The sequence below is a fragment of the Psammomys obesus genome, unplaced genomic scaffold, assembly GCF_907164565.1.
Source record: "Psammomys obesus unplaced genomic scaffold, mPsaObe1.curated_primary_1811, whole genome shotgun sequence".
NCBI classification, from domain to species: Eukaryota; Metazoa; Chordata; class Mammalia; order Rodentia; family Muridae; genus Psammomys; species Psammomys obesus.
In genome coordinates this window covers 7,725,714-7,750,098 of record NW_026596039.1, presented here as the reverse complement: position 1 = coordinate 7,750,098, position 24,385 = coordinate 7,725,714, and the positions used below count along the sequence as shown (strand labels likewise).

The window sequence follows — 24,385 nt, the reverse complement described above, 5'->3', positions numbered from 1 at the left end:
GTGTGTGTGTGTGTGTGTGTGTGTGTGTGTGTGTGTGTGTGTGTGTGTTAAAGACATCTGCTATGTGGTTTCTGGGAATTGAACCAGAGTCCTGTGAAAGAGCAGCCTAACCTGAACCTCTTCAGCCTCTGTGTTGTTTTTTGTTTTGTTTTGTTTTGAAGATTTATTATTTATACAGCCTTCTGCCTGCATGAACACCTGTATACCAGAAGAAGGCACCAGATCTCATTCTAGATGGTTATGAGCCAAACATGTGGTTGCTGGGAATTGAACTCAGGACATTTGGAAGAACAGCCAGCGTTCTTAACCTCTGAGCCGTCTCTTTAGCCCCTTGTTTTGTTTTTTAACAAGGTCTTTTTGCATAGCCTTGGCTGTCCTAGAACTCCCTATGTAGACTGGGCTAGTCTTGAACTCACCTGAATCTGATTGCCTCTTCCTCCAGGGTGCTGAAATTAAAGATGTGTACCACAGTGCCTGGCTCACTGTATTACTTTTTTTTTTTTTTTTTTTTTGAGACAGGATTTCTCTGTGTAACCTTGGCTGGATTCACTTTGTGCAACCAGACTGTCCTGGAATTCACAGAGATCTCCCTGCCTCTGCCTCCTGGAGTGCTGGTGTGTGCACAGGTGTGTGCCACTGAGCCTGGCTTCTCTCTGTAATTTTTAAAGCATACATATATATGATATAAGTGTAAATGCCAGTGCCATTGTGGGGGGGTTAGGTAGATCAGAACACAAGTTTATAGAGTTGGCTTTTCTCTCTCTACTATGTGAATTCCAGAGATTTCTCTCAAGTTGCCAGGCTTTCACATGTGCTTTGACTGTCTGAGCCATTTGACTGACTGCTGTCTTTTTTTTTATCTGTGTCTGTGTGCATGCCATTTGTGTGCAGGTGCCTGTGGAGGCTAACAGATTGTCTTGAAGTTGGAGTTACAGGCAGTTAGGAGCCATTCCACATGGGTATTAGAATCCAAACTCAAGTCTTCTGCAAGAACAGCAAGTGTTTTTAACCACTCTGTCAACATTCCAAGGCCCCTATTGTCATTCTTATAGTGTGTAATTCTAGCAGCCTAAAAGGCTGTAATGTACATTTCATTGTTCTATAAGTGTCTAATTTCTTAAGTAATTTGGTGTTTGCTACAACCCTGATTGTGAAAACTTAACATAGGACGGGTATGTCAGGTAAAGGGTGTATTTGGAGCAGATTTGTACATTTAATCTCAGTCATAAGGCAAAGAAGGAGTGACAGGGTTAATGTTTAGATGTGGTACGTCTTTCATACACAGTACTGCAATGTCTAAAACTTAGTGGTAATATATTGTGGAAACTTAAGCACTCATGTTCTAGAACTCATCTCTGCTGAAAAATCAGTCCTGCTTCAGTTCCTATGCAAAATCTATAATAAAATAGATGTTGTTTCTTTAATCTGATAGTAGGGGCTGGAAAGATGGCTCAGTGGCTAAGAATACTGGCTGTTTTTCCAGCAGAGGTTCCAGTTCAGTTGCCATCATCCACATGGCACCTAACAGTCTTCTGTAACTCCAGTTTCAGGGTACCTGGCCTCCTCTTTTGTAGGCACTACATGCTTGTAATGTAGTACGCAAAACATCCATACATAAAATAAAAATAAATCTTTTTAAAAATAAAAACACATAGCTGAGCTAGCATCATACACCTTTAGTCTCAGCACTTGAGAGGCAGGGCAGCTGGATCCTGGCTATCTCCAAGGTAGCCAGAGCTACATAGTGAGACCTGTCTTGAAAAAAACCAAAAGGAGATAAAACCTGATAGTATTTAGTGTTGTAATGTTCTTGTTAATAAGTGAAACATGACAGACATTTCTCCTCAGGTGTAGAATGAGCCAAGGAGACTCGAACCCAGCAGCTATTCCACATGCAGCGGAAGATATTCAAGGAGATGACAGGTGGATGTCTCAGGTAAAGGGTAGTGCACATGGATTACTTACATGGGATGGAATACTTTGTTTTGGCTGTATACAAGCGTATGTGTGTGGTGCACAAATTTGCATGTGTGGAGCCCAGAGATGTGCTGTTTGTTTTCCTCAATTGATCACTCTTTACCGTACCTTTTGAAGCCATGTCTGTCACTGAACCTGGAGCTCATTAATTTGCCCTGACCAGCAGCTGCTCAGTATACTTAAGGGATCTTCCTGTTCTGCTTCCCTAGTGCTGGGGCCAGGGTTTGGTTGCTTGTTTTTAGATTTCAATTTTGCTTTATATGCATGTATCTATGTGTAGGTGCCTGAAGACATCCAGGGCTACCAAGAGTTTGTTGTTGTTTGTTTTGTTTTTGGTTTTTTGATACAGGGTTTCTCTATATAGCCCTGGTTGTCCTGGAACCCACTCTAGACCAGGCTGGCCTTGAACTCACGGGCAGAGATCTGCCTGCCTTTGCCTTCTAGTGCTGGGACTAAAGGTATGCACCAGTACTGCCAGGCTTTTTTGTTGGCTGTTTGGTTGGTTGGTTGGTTGGTTCATTATTGAGGCAAGGTCATCTTATTTTCCTGCTTCCACCTCCCAAGTGCTGAGATCATAGCCATAAAATGCTGGGTTGGAACCCACAGCCTCATGCATGATGGGCAGATACTCTACCAGCTGATATCCCCAAACCTGACTGTAGAGTTTACAAAAAAGAAAAAACCTGGAGACCTGTGTCTAAAACTAGATACCTGTTGTGTTGCCTAGCCATGAAGTTGTGAGTTTAAGCCTGGCCTTCTTTATGTAGTTAGTTCTAGGACAGCCAGAGTATATAGTGAGACTTGTCTCAAACAATAACAACAACAAAACACAAAATGAAAATTTTTTAAAAAGTAGTTTTTTAAGCAGCTTTAGTAGCACATCCAAATGCTAAACCTCAGGAGATTGAGGCAGAACTGCCAAGAGTTCAAGTTCAGCCTGGGCTGCACAATTAGACCCTGACTTAAAACAAAAAAAGTCACTAAGTAGGTCTGGACATGTGTTTCAGAGATAGACTTCGGGTTCTAGCTGAATTCTATTCCCAGCACTGCAAAACCAACAAAACCATAAATAAATATTGTCTTAGCTGGGTCCTGTGGTGCATACCTCTAGTTCTGGTTGTTTGGTAGACTGAGGCAGAAGGATCACTTGAGGCCAGGAGTTTGAAGCCAGTTTAGACAACTTAATTGAAAGGAGGGAGAGTGAGGGAGAGTCAAGCATGCCATTACTGGGTTACTGCTGTTATAAACTTGGATTGAGCCCTGATATGCTGGCAGTTTAATATTTGGATGCTACAGCTGTCTTCAAAGTGTGTATCATCTAAAAAGCTGTCAGCACTCCTTAAGAAGCTGAGAAGAAGAAAAAAAATTAAGACCCATGTCAGGGATCTGAATTTTGTATTCTGGTTCAGAAGTAAATGTAATACTTAACTTTAGGGAATCTGGAAAGATTGAATATGGACTTAATGTTAAATGTTAATGGGAGTATTTTTTTCTTAATATGGTTTCATAAAAGAACATTCTAACTTGTGTTTGTTGAAATACATAGGGATAGAATCATCTGTAGTATGAGTCTAGAGAGATGGCTCAGCGACTAAGAAAATTTGGTGCTTAGTTATGAGGAGTAGAGTTCAGATCTAGCACCAAGTTGGGTGGATCACAAAACACCTGAATCTCCAGCTTCAAGGATAGGCATCCTCAGACATTCTCATCAACTTACATGCACATTCAGACCTAAATAAAATAAAATATGAGGGGGAGAGAGAGAGCGCACGCATGGTTTAGCACACACCTATCATCCCAGCACTCTTGGGAAGTAGAGGCAGAAGGATACAGAAGTTCAAGGCTAGCCTGGGGTATTCAAGACGATTAAAAAAAGTCTAAGTGTATTGGCACACATTTACCAACACTCAGGTAGAAGCAGGTGGATCTCTTGAGTTTGAAGCTGTCTTGGTCTGTGTATTGAGTTCCAGGCCAGCTAGGACTGTGTAACAAGACCTTGTCTCAAAAACAACAGCTAAAACTTAAGTAGTTTAACAAATACATAGCTGCATAAAGAGATCAAACAAATGTAGAAAATATCATAATAGAAGTTTGTATCATTGTGGTTGCTTACGTCTATAATTTCAGCACAAAGACACAGGGAGGAGGTTTGTTGCAAGTTCTGAGGTCAGCCTGGTCTACATAATTAGTTTTCTGCTGGTGAGACCCTGCCTTGAAAAGTTTGGGGGTTTTTTTGTTTGTTTGTTTTTGTTTTAAAATTATGTATGTCAGTCCGGGACAGCCAAGGCCACTCAGAGAATCCCTATCTTGAAAAATCAAAATAGAGGGCTGGAGAGATGGCTCAGTGGATAAGAACACTGTCTGCTCTTTCAGAAGTCCTCAGTTCAATTCCCAGCAACCACATGGTGGCTCACAACCATCTATACTCTGGCATGCAGATATACATGCAGATAGAGTCTCATACATAAAATAAATAAATAAAAATCCTTAAAAGTTAAATTAAAAGTGAATAAACAAATAAACAAAATTATTTGTGTTTGTCTCTGGGTCAGAGGGCAATTTACAAGAGTTGGTTCTCTTTTTCCACCATTTGAGTTCTAGGATTCAAACTCAGGTTTGTCTGTAAGGGCCTTTGTCTACTCCTGGGTCATCTCAATGGCTTCAAAAATGCCTTTTTCTTTTCTTTTAATATGAAAAGAAAAGAATTATTTTTTTTTTAATTATATGAAACATTTTGATATTCTGGATTTGTTAGAACTGTGATTTTTTTTCCTTGAATCTAAACCTAATAGAATGATCAGCATGGAAAGGGTAGGAAAGAATAAGCTTTAGGATAGACTAAAAAGGATGGATGGGGAGGGTGCTACAGCTGGGATACAAAGTGAATAAATTGTAATTAAAAGGATAGGTGGGTGGGTTGGTGAGTTTGCTTGCTTGTTTTATAGTTTTGGGGGATGGATAAGCAGGCCTTGCCCATAAAGAATGTTTTATAGCACCTGGTTGAACAACAGTTCTTTTTAGGCAAACAAATTGCAAAAGGAAAGAAATAACAATTTTTTACTTTCTTTCTTCTTTAAACCAGCACAATAGGTTTGTTCTGGACTGTAAAGACAAAGAGCCGGATGTGCTGTTTGTGGGAGACTCCATGGTACAGTTAATGCAGCAGTACGAGGTAAGATGGAGGGTATTTTGGCTCCTAGTGTGTGTTTACTTACAACCAGACTTTCATTCTAAGCTGTCCCTCATATGCTTAGGGTTCAGAAAAGCCCCAGGGAAGCAGGTCTACCCAGTGGAGTTCTTGATATAGTCTTGTTTGTAACTAAACTCCCTTTTTGGCTCTAACTTCCAAGAAGCTTACTGTTTGCTGTGTTTGCCTGGGTAATGTCTGATTCTTAATTCTATTTCCTTTGTCCTGCTCATGATTCTCACTTATTTGTGTTTTAGCACTTTCTGACTGAATATTTTTGTAATGGGCTTTTCTTTTTCTTTTTTCTTTTTTTTATTTTTGGCATTCTTCCAAAGGAAACTTAAAAAGAAAATACAGCTTTATTTCTTTTTTGGTTCCAGCACTCTAAATTTCTTCAACTCATATTTCTTTACTTAATTAAAAAAACAAACAAAAAAAACAGTTGAATTCATGAAAAGTGCTCATTGAGCTGACAGCTTGATTTTGGGTGTTGAGACCTTTTAGAGGACATTAGAATGTACTGTGCAGGTTCTTGAGCTGAGACTCAGCATTGCATCAACAGTAGCATCTCAGAGCCCTTTAAGTGAAGGACATAATGTTTTCATGCTAACATTTGAGTAAAATGTAGAAGATTGGCATGTGGGAGATTGGCTGGGCGTGGTAGCACACACCTCTGATCCCAGCACTCAAGAGGCAAAGCAGGTAGATCCCTTGAGTTTGAGGCCAGCCTGGTCTACACAGTCCGTTCCTGCACAGGCAGGGCTGCACAGAGAAACTGTCTCAAAACAACAACAAAAATGTGGGAGATGTTAGTTTTATATTTATTAAATTACATTGCAATTGAAGTATTTTTATTTTCATGATGTTTGTTTAACTAAATCAAGTTTTTTGTTTTTAGATATGGCGAGAGCTGTTTTCCCCACTTCATGCACTTAATTTTGGAATTGGGGGAGACACAACACGACATGTTTTATGGAGACTAAAGAATGGAGAGCTGGAGAACATTAAGCCTAAGGTGATGAAACTTACCTTTAGGGGAGTATGATTAATCTTGAGTCTTGTTTAAAGTAGTGAAAAATTTCTTCTTTAAACGCCTTTTCCATGATTGCTCTTTGCTTCATGCTTGCTTATAAGATACATCATTGCTTATGAACAAAGTTAGGCACAGACTTAATAAGAACCCAGTCTGTTGTTTGACTGGGTTGAATTTTGATTCCAATGACTGTTTTCAATTGTAGGAAGTGACTTAATGTGCAGAATGTATTTAGACCTGGTGGATTATATGGGTCTGGGAAATATGTTGGGGAGCAGGACCATGACTCATTCCGGGAAATGCTGAGCATATGAACAAATTTGCAACCATGTTTTTTGAGTTCTTCTAAAGAAAGTTTGGGGCAGATGTGAACAAATGAACATCTGTAATACCATGTCACATTATAAATATCTGCAGCTGGTGCACCGCATATAGTTTTTTCAACTCCTAAAGAGAAAGAAAACAAGAAGCAAAGGAGAGTCACTAATGAAAGTTGCTTTCCATGGGCATGGTGGCCCATGCCTTTAAGTACAAGCAGAGAAAACATTGTTAAAACTATATCCAGCCTCCATCCTGGTGACCCGTTCTCAGCTGCCCTGTGTATTTCTAGCCTTGCACTCCTGGGTGCTCCTGCTATTGCATGGTGTATTTCTAACCAGGGAAGAGTCTTTACTGGGATAGGAATCAGTTTCTTAAGTTCCACGTTAGTACATGTGCTTTCCAGGAAGGTTTTATTTTCATTCAGTTGAGTTCATTTTTCTTTTCTGTATAGTTGGTGGATTTTGTGAGATGAATTCTTTCTTGTTTCTTCCTCATATAATTTTGGCACTTTGTTTTTCAATGTTTCTCCTTGTAGCCCTGGCTGTCCTGGAACTCGCTTTGTAGACCAGGCTGGCTTCAAACTCAGAGATCCACCTGCCTCTGCCTCCAGACTGCTGAGATTAAAGGGTTTTGCCACCACCTCCCAGCTAGTTTTGGAACTTAAATATCAATTTACTCATAATTTATCTTGAATCATAATCTTAGGCAAATATCAATGTGTTTTTGTTCTTTTTTTAGAAATGTGATTACATTTCTTTATTTTATGTGTATGCATGCATGTGCCACAGTGCATATAGAGAAGTCAGAGGGCACCTTGTAGAATTGGGGTTTTTTGTTTGTTTATTTTCTGCCACATAGGTTTAGATATTGAACTTAGATTGACAGACTTGGCAACAGGTGCTTTACCCACTGAGCCATTACACTTCTATTTTCAGTTTCCCAACATCATCTGAGAAGCTCATTCTTTCTTGATTTTTTTTCGTTTTTGTTACATTTGTGTTTTGCTTGTGTCTTTATATGCACACATATGAGTGAGCATATTGTGTGGTAGTATTAAAGTCAGAGGACACTTGGGGGAGTTGATTCCTTTCTTACACCATGTGGGTCCAAGACATTGAACTTAAGTCATCAGGCTTTGTGGCAAATGCCCTTACCTGTTGAGCCATCTCACATGTCCCCACTTCTCTGATTTCTTTACAATAAGCTTTTCATTTCAGATGTTTTGTGTTCTTTCATTCCTTGGTCTTTATTGTCTCTCTCTCTCTCTTTTTTTTCTTCCCTCATCATAGGTCATTGTTGTCTGGGTAGGAACAAACAACCATGAAAATACAGCAGAAGAAGTAGCAGGTGGGATTGAGGCTATTGTACAGCTTATAAATACAAGGCAGCCACAGGCCAAGATCATTGTGCTGGTGAGTAGTCTTTCTGGGCAGAGATTTCTTACATCTTTAGATCCACTGAGAAATCTTTTAAAAATGGTGTCACCAATACAAAGTCTTTAAGTGGAAGCAGTTTCTGACAGTTGTTTGTAAGGGTGGCATGGTTAGGAGGAAAGGTCATGGTGGAATGTATATGCAATTTTGTAGGTGCGGAAGAACCATATACCTTTTTGTTTTGTTTTATTTTTCTGAGGCAGGGTTTCCCTGTGTAGCCTTTGCTATTCTGGACTTACTTTGTAGACCAGGCTGGCCTTGAACTCATAGAAACCCAACTGCCTCTGCCTCCTGGATGCTGGGATTAAAGGCGTGTACTACCACACCTGTCTGGACCTTATCTTTTTTAACTGGTGTGTGTGCATTTGTCTGTGTCTGTCTTTCTGTCTGTCTGAAGACAACCTAGAAGAGTCAGTTCTCATTGTGCTGTTGTTATAAAGAAAGAAAATCCCAAACTTTCGATTTTACCCAGACTCAGAACCAGATACTGGGGTGAAAGCCGCTAGCTCAGAGAGGCAGAGAAAGCGCTCAGCTGACCATTCTACTCCCAGAAGGAAAAAAGCCCTTCGACTCATTGTCCCTCCTTCCTGTGTTTTCTCATGTTCACTCCCTGTCAACTGGTTGCTTGCTTCGCCTGCTTTTGTTACAGAAAACTTTTGGGTTGAATGTGTGTGCTAGGCCGGAGCTACACCATAACTAGAAACAGGTTTTTCTAGCATACAATCTTGGGGTTCATAGTATAAACAATGTCCTGCAATACTGTGCAGCCTGTGATGGCACATGCTTTTAATTCCAGTACTCTGGAGGCAGAGGCAAGCAGATCTCTCTGAATTTGAGGCTGTTGTGGTCTACAGAAGTTCCAGGACAGCTAGAGCTACACAGAGAAACCACCTTCTCCCCCCCGCCCCGCCATTCCCTCCTCCCAAAAGTAGAATTAGTTTTTTCTACCACTTTTGTAGATGCCAGGGATCAAACTCAGGTCATCAGGTGTTGTGAGAGCTTTTAACCTGCTCAGTTATCTTGTCATCTCCAGATCTTAGTTTTTATTTCATGGCATTTAATTTAATTGTGGATGTAAGTGCTGCCTTCTATGCTTTATTCCAGACTGGTATATTGTGACTGAGAGTTTAGCTCTGAAGAAGCTTCTTGGGAGATGTTGATGTAGGAATGGTGCAGGACAAATCCTCCATGAATACCCTTGGTTTAAAAGTTGATATTCAGGAGCTGAGGGCATATAACTCAGTGGTTAAATGTTTGCATAGTATGTGTGTGACCCTAGATTTGATCCTCAGCACCATAAAAAAAAAAAAAAAAAACAAATTTGATAAAGATAATTGCTTATGGTCTTACTAATAATATTGAAACATTAGAAGTAACCTAAATGACAGGGGAGCGATTACAGAATTTTTGGATACATTAATACAGATCATGTTACAACTTGAGTGGGTGTGAAAAAGAATACAATATATTGAGGTAAAAAAAAACTATATTTAGTCACTTAAACATATTAGTGTTTAAACACTAAACACACACACACACACACACATATATATATATGTAAAGGTCTAAAAGTCTAAAACAGAATTAGAACAGTTGTTAGAAGGTTAAATTGCATATTCCAGGCTAGCTGGCCTATAAGCTTTCAGGGTTTCTGTCTGTACCTCCTGTCTCAGAACATGAGTGCTGGGATTACAGATGTCTGCTGTGCCTGGCTTTTCATGCATTCTGGGGAACTTGGGTTCTCGTGCATGGGCTGCAAGCACCTTACTCATTGAACCATCTCTGGCCAGGAATTTACTGTCTTATTTTAGCAAAGATTTAAAATCAAAGGAGAAAAAATCAAATATCATGTCTTGGTACTTTTATTAAGGAAAATATTATACAAACACATAAACTCTTTTTCATCTTTTTTTAATAATTAGTTGTTTTGTATGTGCTGTACAAACTTCTGCTTTGGTATGTATATGAAGGACAAAGGACAGCTTAAAGGAGTTGATTTTTCTTCTACCACATAGTTTCTGGGGATTGAAATTAGATCACCAACTTTATGGGCGTATCTTTTCCCATTGAGCCATCCTCTTGGCTCTATTTTTTTTTCTCATTCCTGTTTATAAATCCCAGTAGATATGTTGCCCTGATGATGAGGAATAATCATTTTGCCATTTTTATGGATCCAGAGCTGGAACAAAGTTTCTTGGTCACTGGTCAGCTTTCTTGATTACTCCTTCTATCTCAACCAGACTTTGCTGTGTCAGCATTGTTATTGTGTGAAATATTAGGTACACAGCTTTCACCTTTTGTGTGTGTGTGCGGGTTGTTGACAGGGTCTTCTGTAGCCAAGGTTAGCATTAGACTCAATATGTAGTTCAAAATGACTTTAACGCCTACTGTTTAGCCCCCAGTTGTGAGGATCACAGACATGTGCCATCCTTTTAGTCCCTGAGTTTATATTTAATAGTAATAAGCTTGGTTTTAGGAATGACTTCATCATTTGAAATGTTTTAACATAACAGGTATAGAAGGAGATGAACCAATGTAACAAATTGAGACTTCTCTGTGCCTTTTGGGAAGCTATAAAATCATAAGTAAACTGGCAGCCAAAGCTCCAACACATTACTGAAAGAACTAGAGTAGATATGTATAAGAGAATGCTTTGAATATATGTTTGGTTTTTTTGTTTGTTTTGTTTTTGTTTTTTTGTAAAGTAAAACTCACAGTAAGGATAAGTACTATAGCTCATGGTGGAGCTCCTACTTTGCATTCACGAGGCCCTAGGATCAGATCCCAGTACTACTAGTAATAACAAAATAAGTGAGTAAAAATTAAGACTGTCCTTGAAATAAAACATCTTTACATACCATGTAGGAGAAATTGGGGACAAACTGTTTACCTGCTTAGCAGTTAAATTGCTGTGTGTCATCACTAGGTATCAGCCACAAAGATAGCAATGTCCGGCAGTACCTCTGTGATGGAATCAATCTACTTCTAGTTTGCCTCTTTTTGGTTTTTCAAAACAGGTGTTCCAGGCATACCGGAAGTCATAAGTAAGTAAAGAAAAACAAGTAACCTCTTTTAATGCTCTTCTGTGTTCTGCTCCAGGGTCTGTTACCTCGAGGTGAGAAGCCCAACCCTTTAAGACAAAAGAATGCCAAGGTGAACCAGCTTCTCAAGGTTTCCCTGCCGAAGCTTGCCAATGTGCAGCTCCTGGATATAGATGGAGGCTTCGTGCACTCAGATGGTGCCATCTCCTGCCACGACATGTTTGATTTCCTTCATCTCACAGGAGGGGGCTATGCAAAGATATGCAAGCCCCTCCATGAACTGATCATGCAGTTGCTGGAGGAAACACCGGAGGAGAAGCAAACCACCATTGCTTGACTGGTCTCATCAGTGTTAACAGCATCCCAGCTTCCTCAGATCAGTTAGACCACTGGCACTACAGAATCCTTTCTTAAGGCACTTTGCATTGTACAATGTTCTGGATGCTCATATGTTTGAAGGGGAGGAGGGATTTAAACTGGTCCTGTATATAAAGGTTTGTTTGACACAGGAGAAAAATTAGCCAAGGAAGATTCATTTGAAACCAGAAGGGACTTTTTAGTTATATGACACATTTGTCAAATTATCACTTTTTCCTAAGACAACATCAAACACGAGTACAATATGAAGATTCTTTTCTTGGCCCTTTTTTCTATGGATTATGTCATATGTGAAATTATCACATCTACTTGGCTTTAAAACTTACTTTTGGTCCAGTTTTAAGATTCATGAGTTAGTGTGTTATGTTGTTTTGTTTGATTCATGTATCCTCAGTGTTTTTATTAACATATAGCATCAGATTAAACATGCTTGTCACTCAAACATGGGAGATGCTATAGGTAAAGTGAGTTTGTTCCTCTCTATCTTAAGTAGTGAAACACTTTCTGGGGACTGTGGGGTACTGTTTTTATGCTGCTGAATATCATGTTTGTAATAGACCCGTGCATGCAGCCTTTGCTCTGCTTCCCCTTCCTCCCTTTGCAGGTGGGTTATTTACGTTTCAAACTTTTAACTCATTTTTGATCTAGGAGTTGCATTGCTGTCAGAATGATCATTCTGTGTGGTGTTCTTTGATGTAGGGTCTATATAGTATTACTCATCCAGAGTTCTGGTTGTCACCCCCCACAACCTGTTATGTTTTCCTTTGAGTGTGGGAGGTGAGGGATCAGAATTGTTTCTCATTCCATAATGCCTGATGTTATTTCAAGTTTTATATTATCTTAAGGTGTATATGTTTGTTTTTGTTTTATATATATATACATATATATATATAGAGAAAGAGATAAATAGATATATTTTACAGTACTGGAATCAAACCCAGGGCCTAGGACATACTAAGCAAGTGCTCTGCCACTGAGGTAATCTTTAGTCTGTTTGTTTGTTTTTTAATTGGTTTAATTCTTAAATTCTATCAGAAAAGAAAATGGCTTTTTCCATGAGAAATAGTGAAGCTGCTCTCACAATAGATGTGCTATCTTTGTAATTTTCTTTCTTTCTTTTTTTTTTTTTTTCCTCCTGAGATAATGGTTTCTCTGTATAGTCCTGGCTATTCTGGAATTTTGTAGGCCAGGTTGGCCTTGAAGTCCGAGAGCCCCCTGCCTCTGCCTCCCAATTGCTGGGAATCAGAGTCATGCGCCACCACACCCAGCTTTAGATGTGCTATAGTTAAGATGAACTAGGTTCATTTTTTTGTTTGTTTTGGTTTTGGTTTTTGAGACACGCTCTCACAGTGTAGCTCTAGGTAGCCCAGAACTTGTTATATAGACCAAACTGGCCTTGAACTCCTAGAGGTCTGCCTGCCTCTGGCTTCTGAGGACTGAGAGTAAAGGCATACACCATCACGCAGGTAGCTCATTGAACTTTTAAGGTCTCTTCTATAAGTTAGTGTGTTCATTGAGAGAGCTTTTTATAGTCGTACTGTTTGCTTGAGCTACACAAACTGCCACTTGAGAGAACAGTAGATTGCTGGTCGCCCCATATGCCTGTGGGCCCATACAAACTGGATCTACAAACATTTTGAACTGGGCCAGCTTGAGGACTGAGCTCATTAAATGTGCTCTGCCATGATTCTGCTTAATGGTCACATTGAGTAGCCAAGATGCAGGCTTTGTGTTCTGCTTTCAGATCAGCTGTCAGGGCTGTGAGAGGAATTGCTGGTTTGTGTTGGACTTGCACCTGACTGAGAAGGATAGAAGTTGGGGTGGTGGTTTTTCCTGGTGAGCCTCTTTGTAGGAATTTATTTTAAAGCATTTTCTTGTGAATGTATCATGTCTTTATTAGCAACAGGAAAATATACATGGTGTTTACTACAATTGTTTACTACATTAAAATTCCCTTTTATTTTTTTAGTAGCCCAAGTTCTTGTTTTCAAGCCAGATTGCTTTCTGAACTGAGGTATCATTTTAGGAAGGAGATTTAATTAAGCCAGACTTTTGTATGTAAAAAGAACAGGTTTTTTTTTTGTTTGTTTTGTTTTTTGTGTGTGTGTGTGTATGTTCCTCAGAGACGGGGAGTATGGTCCAAATGACTCCATTAGGTCATTCCTGCAGCATGTGCTTGTAGCTTCTCTTGATCAAGGATGAACTAGTCCTGTGGGCAGGCCCTTCAGTTCCTGCGTATGTGTATAGACCTCAGATGTTACCACATTTTATATCTGCCAGAGCTATTCAAGCAATAGTATTTGAACCACTAGCCTTTTGAATAAACTCTGCCCTATTGCTAACATGCAGATACTGAGTCCACTGTCATTCTTGCCAGGTTAATTTGTGCTGTGTTAGGGGAAAATGTTGATCCGTTGTTCTTTGGTTGACATCCCAGATTGTTTCAGTGACAGGACACATTAGTCTTCATATTTTTTTTTAAAGATGTGAACTGGATGTAGTGTACACATGAAATGCCCTACTTTGTCATTGTGATTAAGGGGCCAGGCAGCTGGCAGAGATACTGCTTTGTTCCCTTTTTTGGTGGTGTTTTTTAGGCAGAGTCTACATGTACCCTGGCTGCCCTTGAACTTTTGGTGATACTCCTGTCTGTCTTTCTAGTATTGGAATTATAGGTATACTCCACCATGTCTGGCTTGTTTTGTTCCTTTTCCAATATTTTTCTTCACTTTGAGACAAGGTCTCAATGTGGTATAGCCTGGCTATGGATGCTTTTGAACTTAGTCCTTCTGCCTCTACCTTCCAGGTGCTAGAGTCTCAAATATGGTAAATTGGAGATGCCCTGCCAAAGGGATGATCTGTTGGAGGTGGCTTGGCTGCCCTTGCATTGTAGATTAATATTGGCATTGCTCTGCCCGCCATGTCAGGCCTGGTAGGACTGTTGAAGACCTCTATTCAATCCTGATTCTTCTGTCAAAAATCTTCACCCTGCAAACTAAGCCTTGAGTAGCTTGTGCTCTCTGCCCTTAAGAATTAGAACTCTCATTCTTTAAAAAAAAAAAAAAATCCCAAATTTCTGTTTGCATTTTCAACCTAACTACTTACAGTTGTATGCTAAAGCCTAAAACCTGTCTGTGCTAAGGTATGTGAATATTGCCAGTTTTGTATTTATTACAGTGGTAAAGAAACTAGAAACCCCTGAAAGGGGAGCATGTCCAGCTCCTGACCAAGTGGTTTGTGTAGGAGCAGTGAGTGGAGGTTGCCTGTGGTCCTCTTCTCCAAAACCACTACAGCAGGCTGACTGAACTTCCCCAAGGGGAGCTTGGGACTGGGCTTTGGCAAAGGCTTCTTGACTAGAACCCATTCTGTTCAGTGCTTGTTTAATATAAAAGTCAACATTTCACTGCGATCTTACTGATGTCTTTCTGTTTCTTTTATCATAGTTTAGATCCAATGGAAAAAGCAAGGGTGGGTTTTTCTACCTTATAAACATAGGGATTCTTTGCTCATCTTATGTCCTGTGGAACTGCATGTACCAAATTGACTACATCAATTCTCACAGGGTAGGACACTAGGATGGGTGAGTAATTATAAGTGACCCTGGGTGGATATATGAAAGAATGTTGTAGTTTGGTCACAGTCTCCTTATATAGCCTTGCCTGGCTTGGAACTCCGAGATCTGCCTGTCCCACCTCTTCAAGTGCTGAGATTAAAGGTGTGCCCTCCCATGCCTGGCCTTACAGATAACTAATAAACCATAAGCCAACCTTTTTACTCTGTATTGTAAGCTCAGTGTTTAGAATTTATTCACAGAATGTCCTATGTGTCATTGTTTCTCCATTCTTCACAGTAACAGTCACCATGATTTTAGTGCTAGGGACAGTATCTCCTGTTACCTGTAGCTTACACTCAGATGATTTGCTCTTCTAGGTCCTGTACCTTCCAGGGAGAAATGCTTCAGGATATCTTCCATCCCAGGTGTTTTCTGTGGGTGTAGCCTTGTATGAATAAGAGGCCTAGAAACCCAAGTCATCCAGGGCCATACAGAGAAACCTTGTCTTGAAAAACAAAAGAAAAGAAGCTCAGAAATTGAGTATTACATCCTGTCCTAAGTCATCCTGACTTAAAATAGTTGAGCTCAGCTTTGAGCCTGCCCTGCCTGACCTCCTTCCCTTGTGCTACTCATTGCTCTAGGTTCTGAGGAAATGAGGTCATCATGGATCTAGTTGCCTCTCAGGTGGAAGTGCTAGGATTGAGGTGTCTTCTCCCCTGGGTGAGACAGCAGTTGCTTTTGTCTTTCTGCTGCTTTGGTCTCCCTTTCAGTCCTAGCTTTTGTGTGGCCATAACAGTAGATTTACTTAAAGTGCATTGTCTGGCCTTCTGACTTCCTACCTTCAACCAGCACTGAAACTAAAACATTATGGGACAAGAATTTGTACTGATATGCCTATGGGGTTGCAGAGACTACAGAGCTCTGTTTGCATGTCACAGAAAGTCAGATTTAGAGGAAGGTACTACTTAGATAAGTGAATTTAAAATCCAGAGGGATGGTGGAGGTTTACATATAGTCAAAATACCACTCTCTGTATATCTAGTCCTTCCAATATCCAAAGAGATGATTTGTTTTTGTTTCTGGCATGTAGCTCAGGCTGGCCTGGAACTCATTGTGGAGCTCATCATACTGCTGAGGGTACAGTGTTCATCACCACACCTAACCAGAAAGATAGCTTTAAAATAGACATTGCCTGCTTCCAATGCCATGCAAGGAAGAGAACACAATTGCAAGAGGAAGCCTCATTCAGACTTGTAGAAAGCAGGACTGCCTCCTTTGATGTCCATCTTATAGAAAGGGCTAAAATAGTTCTGTAGATAGCTTAGTCTGAATGTGTGCTGTAGACTGCCTTATCAGAACTGAGTGTCATCAGTCTCAATATAACACATCATGATGCCAGTACAGGAAGTGAACCTTGAACATAGATCATCCATGTCTCCCAAGCTGAAAATGTTGTTTCAAGCATTCTGTGAAAGCTATGAGTAGACCAAGTTACCCATCCTGATGACACAGCACACCAGCATTAGTTACGGCTGGAGGATATGGCTACACATTTCTGTGGCCTTGGCTACTCGGCTACAGTGGTGCTGCTACATTGAAATGCAGGCAATAGATAATAAAAGGTAGAAATAATAAATCAAGATGGTTTTCTGACACATCTAATACAAAGTTCCTCTCCACCCACGATCTTATGGGCCTTGCCTTTGTCAATTACCTAAAACACCCTCTTAGATTATTTTTAGATAAGGTCTCCCTATGTTGTGCGAGTTGGCCTTGAACATGCCATCCTCTGCCCCAGCCTGAGTAGTTGGGATTACAGACCTGGTGACTTGGCTCATCTTGATCACATTTTTATATAGCTGTTCTGAATCAAAGATCTTCAGTGTTTTACTAAACAGAGTGTTTTGTCTTTGAAACCAGTGTGATCTCATGTAGGCCTCTTGCCTTTACTTATTTCCTGGCTCATTTAAACTTAACTCATTTGTAATTTTTTTGACAGGTTTTTGCTGCATAGCCCTGGGTGGGCTCAAACTGACCACCTTGCCTCTGCCTCTTATGCGCTGACATCACAGATATTCACTATCGTGCCTGGCTTACACAGACATATCTTACACACTGAGCACGCTTTGTCAGCACCATAATGAAGTCCAGTACAGCAGCATGTTTGTTGACAGCTACTGGCTGAAGATCGACCTTCCCTTTGAGCTTTCATGCCAGTACCATACAATTTAAGTTGATGGCTGCTCCAAGGTGAGACTACTGTCTGGAATAACGTTCCTGTCCTCTCTGGCTAGTTATTTATCTTTTACCTAGTAGGGACAGCTCCTGGAGTGTTTGCTGCTTTCTCCTATTTCTAGCTCCAGTCTATGTTACAACTCATACCTATTCTCATCATGTCCTCCATAACCTTTTTTTGTATATTTTTGTTTATTTTTTAAACTACATATATTTTTGAGTGTGTGCACATGCCATAGTGACCCTTGGAGGTCAGAGGGCAGGCTTTGGGAGTTGGTTCTCTCTTTACCATGTGGATCCTGGTTAAGGGACTCAAGTCTGTAAATTGTGCTTGCGTGCTGAGCCATCTTCCAGGCCTACATAAACACAGAAGGTGTTTAAAGATTCTATGTTCCTAGCACAGCTTAGTGACAAGTCCAGGCCAGCACTGAATGAATGAATGAATGAATGAATGAATGAATGATTGGGTGAATGAATAAGTGGATGAATGGAATTCTTCCATTGTCATCTGACTAGAACTCAAACAGGAGCACAAATATTTTTATTTTGTTACCTACTTTTTCCAGTGATACCATACAGCTTCTGTGAAACTAGAGATGATTTTTGTTGATGATAAATTAAAGACAAATAGAAATAAGTTTTGCTTAAGGACATAAGCAAGAGGGCTGGTGAGGAGGCTTAGTGGGTTAATGGCATTCTCTGGGAAGCCTGACCTGAGTTCCAGTTGCAGGATTCACATGGTGGCAGAAGAGAACTGATTTCTGTAGCACACCCTGTCACATGAGCAACCCTCCAACATACAAACACAATTTTAAAAAGTAGAAGTTGGACAGGATGGCGTACACCTATGCTGTCAATGCTCAAAAATCTGTGGCATGAATCAGGCATGGTGACAAATGCCTTTAATCTCAGCACTTTGCTGACAGACACAGGCAGATCTCTGAGTTCAAGGCCAGCCTAATCTATAAAATGAGTTCCCGATCAGCCAGGGCTACGAACAAAAAAAAAAAAAAAAAAATCTGTGCTAGACAGGTGAGGTAGCCCACACTTTTAATGCCACCGCTTTGGAGGAAAAGCTAGGTGGACTCTGAGAGTTTGAATGAAGACTGTGTGTTCTATGTATTGCACTCAGAACAGCCAGAACTACATAAAAAGACATTGTTTCAATAAAATTTGCAGTAGTGTTGCTGTGGTTTTGAGGCCTGTCTGAGCTATAGAGTGAGTTCTGTGCAACCTGGGCTACAGAATAGATCCCATCTAGCTAAAAAAAAAAAAAAGGGAGGATGGATCTACACATTGTGAAAGTCTGTAATCCCCAGCATTCAGAGAATTACAGGGAGGAGGATCAGGAGTTCAAGGCCAGTTGAGAGTACATGAAACCCTATTTAAAAAAGTCAAAACAAAAGCAGAAAGACAACACATAATACCAAAATTTCTGAAACTTTTTAGTTGTGTGATTAGAACTTTTTTTTTTTTTTTTAGGTTAAACAGTTTATTTTTTGTAAGAAATGATTAATGTCTGGTAAAATAATATCTGGGTTGGAAAAAGTGACTTGGTTTTTCCAAAATGGAAAAACATACATGCAGGCAAACAGTGATTAGAACTTAATAAAATATTTTAAGTGATGAAGCTGGGTGTGGTAGGACATAGCTTTAATCCCAGCGCTTGGAGGACATAGCCAGGCAGAACTCTGCCTTTGAGGCCAATCTGGTAGGAGTGCCTCACTAGATACAGATTTCCAGGCTCCATAGTGACAGCCTGTGTTAAAAAAGAAAGAAGGTGATGTAGAAGAGGCTAGACTGGTTTGGAGCTATTAGAAATGAGGAAATCATATTGAAAGGCTTCGAAGCAGTTCAGTAAAAGGTGAAGGTGTAAAAGATGACCCAGTCTATTCTTGAGAACAATGGCAATAGGGCTGCAGAGTTGCTTGTAAACTTTAGATGGACCAGACGTGGGCAGAGCTCTTACCAGGCTTTTCTGTAGGTGGAAGATAGTTCTTGGTCTCTAGTCAGTGAACCTTGGAGGCACAGATTTGAACTGATTTATTATTTATGCACTTGTGTCCTGCAACCTGATGCCCAGCCAGCCTTTCCTGGAAAGCTCTTACATTTCTGTCACATGGCCAGAGGGAACCAGATACAGGGACTGAGTGACTCAATTTGAATGGTGAAAGCTGTATGTAGGAAATGGAAACTGACAGATCTTTCTCTTCAGAAAGCCCTGCCCATTTGCCTATTTGCTCAAAGCTATTTACCCTCATTTCCCTTGCCTTTTTTTTTTTTTTTTTTTTTAATTCTTCCTCTACTCTCTCCACCCTCACACACACCCAGTACTGTACTGGAGATTGAATCTAGCCTCCTCACACATCCCAGGCAAGGACTCTACCACTATTTTTATTTGGTGTTTTTTCTTTTGTTGTTTTGTTTGTTTTTGTTTTTGTTTTGTTTTTTTGTGTGTGCATTTGTTTGTTTTGTGTTTGGATGGTTGGTTGGTTTGGTTTTTTGAGACAAGTTTTCTCTGTGTAGTCTTGGCTGTCCTGAACTCGCTTTGTAGACCAGGCTGGCCTCAAACTCAGAGATCGTCCTGCCTCTGCTTCCCAGAGCTCCTGGCTTAACAGTGTTGCCTCTTTTAGTGATGTGAAGGATAAAACCTAGAGCCCCACATGTGCTAGGCAAGTTCTTGACTTCAAATTCCTTGCTTTCCCACTTAGAAGGTAAACCTGAGTTTGATCCTTAGAACCCATATAAAAGCATGGTGATAATTGCTTACAATCCATGGCTAGGATGGCCTAGGTAGGAAGATCCCTGGGCACAATGGCCAGTCAGCCTAGCCTACTTGATAAATCTAAAACCAGTGAGAGACCTGTTCGCAAATAAATGGTATAAGGAGCCTGAAAAATGATGCCCAAGGTTGACCACTAGTGTTTAGATGCACATATTTGTGCACACACATGTAAATCTTTTTCCTCTGAAGCCATATGAGAGAGAGGTTTGAGACTCCTCCAAATTGTGGAGTAAGTCTTGTTGAACTGATTTCTGGCCTGATGTAAAGCCATTTTTATAGCACTTGAAGAAAAGTACCAGACACAAGGGTGGTCCTGGGAAGGGACAGAACTTGAGTGAAGAATGTGCTGAAACACAACCCTTCTCATAGTCACATGGAAACAGGGAACTTCAAATGCTCTTCCTTCAAAGACTTAGTTTTGCAACCTTTCTCTCTGGGTTAAAGTTATACCATTACTCAAAGTCTGTTCTCATTATACCAAATACCCACAAGCATGACTGCATGCTTTCTCTTAGGTTCCTAAATTATATACCTGGTTGGATTTGGTTAATCCATCCAGGGCCATACCAGGTTGGGAACCATGGCAGCTCTCTGGTGAATGGTCCCTTTTCTTCAGTCCATTGAGCTTCTGAGCTCAGCAAAGAGGGTCCACAGGAAGATAGGAGTCTTCTGGGCCTGCCAATCTGACTGTACCTTTAGGGCCAGGATTGGCCTGAGCTTTTGTTGGTGTGATTTGGTTTTGGTTTTTAGAGACTTGGTCTCCTGTCACTGAGGCTAGCCTTGAATTCCTTGCTTTAACTTTCAAGGCTGGGATTACAGGTATGTGTCACTATGCCTACCTGGGCTGGGCTTTTCATGTAATATGGCAGAGACTGCAGTAGCTGCACTTGCATAAAGGCCAGAGCTCTTTCCTGAGACCTCCACAGCTTCCCTGTGTGCCCACAAGTCTGGCTTTGACACTCATCCCTGCCTTTTATGCTGACTGCCACAGCCAACAAGCAGGCCTTCTCTCCTCTCCTACCAGCTTCAAAAAAGACCTATTCATAACAGTCCCTCCCTAGAGGGAAGGGCAGAAGCAGAGGAAAATTCTGGGCTTGATGCCCTCGTCCAGGGTGTGGGTAACCAGGGTCTTGCCAATTCAGAGGTTAAGTCATTGAGACCTTGACCAAGGAAAGGATCCCTCCTGAAAGAGCCAAGTGTGGTAGCAAGTGCCTGGAATCCCAGCTCTTTGAAAGGCCGAGACAGAAGGACTACCATGTGTTTAAGGACAGTTTAGCCTGCCTGCATAGTGGGTGTTAAGCCAGCTAGGGTTACATAGAGAGACCCTGTCTTAACCTAGTTGCCCTTCCCTCCTACCCACCAAAGCTATCAGAAGAAAACAACGAGGAATGTATCCCAGAGGCAATCATCAACTTTGTTGTAAAAGCTCTTAAGTGTTAATATGCAGGTTTTTGCTCACAGCCTGAGATGTACATTTATTAGTGATTTTTAACAGGGTCTGACTCTGTAACCCAAAATATCCTTGAATTTTCATGATCCTCCTTCTGCCTCATAGTCGTTAGGAGTTTTGTCATGTACTACCATGCCTGGCACTCGTCCATGGGTCACATTTAGAATGCATCTTCCTTGCCCTCCACCCACTGTCTGAGTTAGCACAGTTAAAGCACCAGCCAGGTTGTAGCAGGAATTTTGATCTTGAAGCTTATGTTCCTCTCAGCCCCCAGGGAATGTTCTGACCTACAGTAGACCATTTAAATGCTATCAGGCTGTAATAAGCGCCGAAGCTCAGTGTCTTGAGTTCCCAAGTATTACTGGCAAGATGAGCGGGGTCAAAATGAGAGGAAGTGAGGCCCAACTGGCACATGGAAATATGGTACTGATTCTGCAAGTAGGATGGCAGCTGCTTAAAGAGCTTGATGTGAAGTAACTTGTTATTCGGAGGATCCACACAGCCAGGCTTTGTTGAGATGTGCTGGAATGAGTACTGAAATGTTGCAAAACCCGAGAGCAGAGCCTAGTGACAAAACACATGATTAGCAGACATAAATCAAACCCTGGGATTAATTCTTACCCGATTCCCTCCATCCCCAAAAAGAGTGAGCAAGGAGAGCTACTAATTAACTTTCTGGGCTTTACTTGACCCTTTTGATAATGAATGACAAATTGTCCTGTTGTATATACAGGGCCTTGTTGAACTCCCATGCCTCAGCCTCCCAAGAAGCTGGGATTTGTTGTTGTCTCTGCGGTGGTCTACTTCAAGCATGCTGTACTTGAACAAGCCAGCTATAATTCTCCTGCTTATTTACCCATTAATTTAGAAGGGGTCAGAGTAGGTGCTTATTAAATATTTGTGGGAATGAATAAATATTATAGCTGGTCATTGGAAAAATGCTTCTGTAGGGAGACAGTACCAGAAGTCCAGACTTGCTAATATAATCTCCTCTGATAAGGAGGTCCGGCCTACATGCTTTCAGCCAGGAAATCTGACAGCTTCAGGGCTGGCCTAATTTCTTTTTCCTTAAGCATGTAATTTGTCTAAATATAATATAATTGTAGCAAGTTATTTATGATACTGGGGGCTTGAAGGAATTCTGGCCAGCTTGAGTGTGTCCAGTATGTCTCTGGCAGGCCTTGCCCTTCTCTCCCCTTCTCTGTGCCTTCCTGAAGCTAGTTGCCAAGGTCTTTTTCTTCATTTGGCCAATCTGTCCTTTTGAGGCTAACTACTAAGGTCCAGCTATCAAAGTGTTGAAGTCCATCAATCAAAAGCCCCCCTTTGGCTCATCTAATTAACATGCCTAATTAAATTACAAACCTCATCCTAACACAGGTTTTCCCATTTTATCTTTATAAACCATCATTTTCCTATGCCATGTCTGTCTCTTTATCCAGAGGCAGTCCTTTTGTCCTCAGGGACAAATACCCCTCCTTCCTTTCCCTTGTTCCCTTCTCACCCCCTCTATCTCTTGTCTTTGTTTCTTATTTTTGTCTTATTCCCTCTGTTCCTCTGGGGCAAATAATCTCCTTTGTGCTGAGAACTTGGTCTTCCCAGGCCTGAGCCAATACTTTCCTAACAGAACTGAACCCAAGGCCTTTATGTGTATTTCTTTGTCACTGCCTTTATTTGTGCATCCGTGTATGTCTCAGGGTACATATGCTACAGCATGCACATGGAGGTCTGATGACAGCTGGCAGAGTCAGGGTTTTCCCTTCTTCCACCTTATTGCTCCCAGGGATGGCACTCAGGTCATCAGGCATCATGGCAAGCATCTGCACGCACCGAGCTACATCCACCTTTTGTGCATTAAAAACAAATATTTTAAATTTCATTTTTTATGTGTCTGTGTGTGAGATGCCAGGTGTGCAGAGGTCAGAGGACAAATTTGTAGAGTCAGTTCTCTTATGTAAATTACTACTGTAGAACTCAGGCCAGGCTCCTCCATTCATCCATCCAAGACAGGCTTTCACTATGTAGCCTTGGCTATAAACCACTGGCCTCCAACTCAGAGATTAGAGGCACAGGCTTTTACATGGCACATGCCATCTCAGCTCGGTTTTTAATGCATGTTTTTCTGTTTATGTTTTAAATTTGGAATATATGCCATTTATATAGTGTCATTCCTGAATTCCCTATTTACATGTCCCGTAAATGTTATTAAGATTCCATTTTGATGGCTTCATAGTGGTGCATCTAACCACTCCTTCACTGTGGACAAGCAGTTTTCTCTGAGCTTTCTCAAGATCACAAGGATGAGAACTGCTGCCCACATATTTTATTTCTATTTCTTATTCCTAGGACACAGTTCCAGGAATAGAATGACTGTATTGAAGGATTTAGAGCTCTTTTAAGCCTTTAGAAACACAGAGCCAAAATATTTCCTCAAAAAGTTTTTTGCCATTTGACACTAAAGGTCAGAATCTTTCCATGGGCTTGTTTAAACAAACAAAACCAGCCTCACAGAGCTCACAGCTTGGAAGGCATCCCGGTGTGGCCCCTGCAGGAGGGGAGCAGCACCTCGCCTTCCATGCAGTGGGAAGGTGCTTCTTCGGTTTTAGATGGGGTAATGGCTTGGGAGAATTCCTGCTAGAGCAAAGAGAACATTTGTCAACCAGATCCAGCACTTACTGGGCGCTGTGATTCTCGCCTGTAATACCGACATTAGGTGGTGGAGGGAGGGAGGAGGATCAGGAGTTCAAGGCCCTCCAAGCTTACACAACCAGTTCCATGCAAGCCAGAGTTGTGTGCGACTCTGTCTCAAAAAAAAAAAAAAAATCGAGGACCACAAAAACAAGGATCCAAAGTTTAGCGATCCTTCATAGAAAATCACTCCAGACATTCGCAGGGCAGCGAAGGCGGTGGCGACCGTAGCGTGTGGAAAGCAGGTAGAGGCGACCTGGCCCTTTAAGTCCGCGTCGGTTTTTCCTGACGTCAGCGGGCGGGCGCA

General features: G+C 41.0%; 1 protein-coding gene across 2 annotated transcripts in view; it reads left to right on the top strand.

The window, feature by feature from the left end:
* The window catches only part of Pafah1b2 (platelet activating factor acetylhydrolase 1b catalytic subunit 2), a 24,515-nt gene extending 9,366 nt beyond the window's left edge, over positions 1-15,149 (top strand). For both annotated transcript variants that reach the window (XM_055622094.1, XM_055622093.1), the window contains exons 2-6: positions 1,849-1,936; positions 5,060-5,149; positions 6,063-6,179; positions 7,808-7,930; positions 11,051-15,149. In XM_055622094.1, the coding sequence (XP_055478069.1) occupies positions 1,856-1,936; positions 5,060-5,149; positions 6,063-6,179; positions 7,808-7,930; positions 11,051-11,329 (690 nt within the window). In that variant the 5' untranslated portion in view covers positions 1,849-1,855 and the 3' untranslated portion in view covers positions 11,330-15,149. The remainder of the gene's footprint in view (positions 1-1,848; positions 1,937-5,059; positions 5,150-6,062; positions 6,180-7,807; positions 7,931-11,050) is intronic.
* The last annotated feature ends 9,236 nt before the right edge of the window (positions 15,150-24,385 follow it).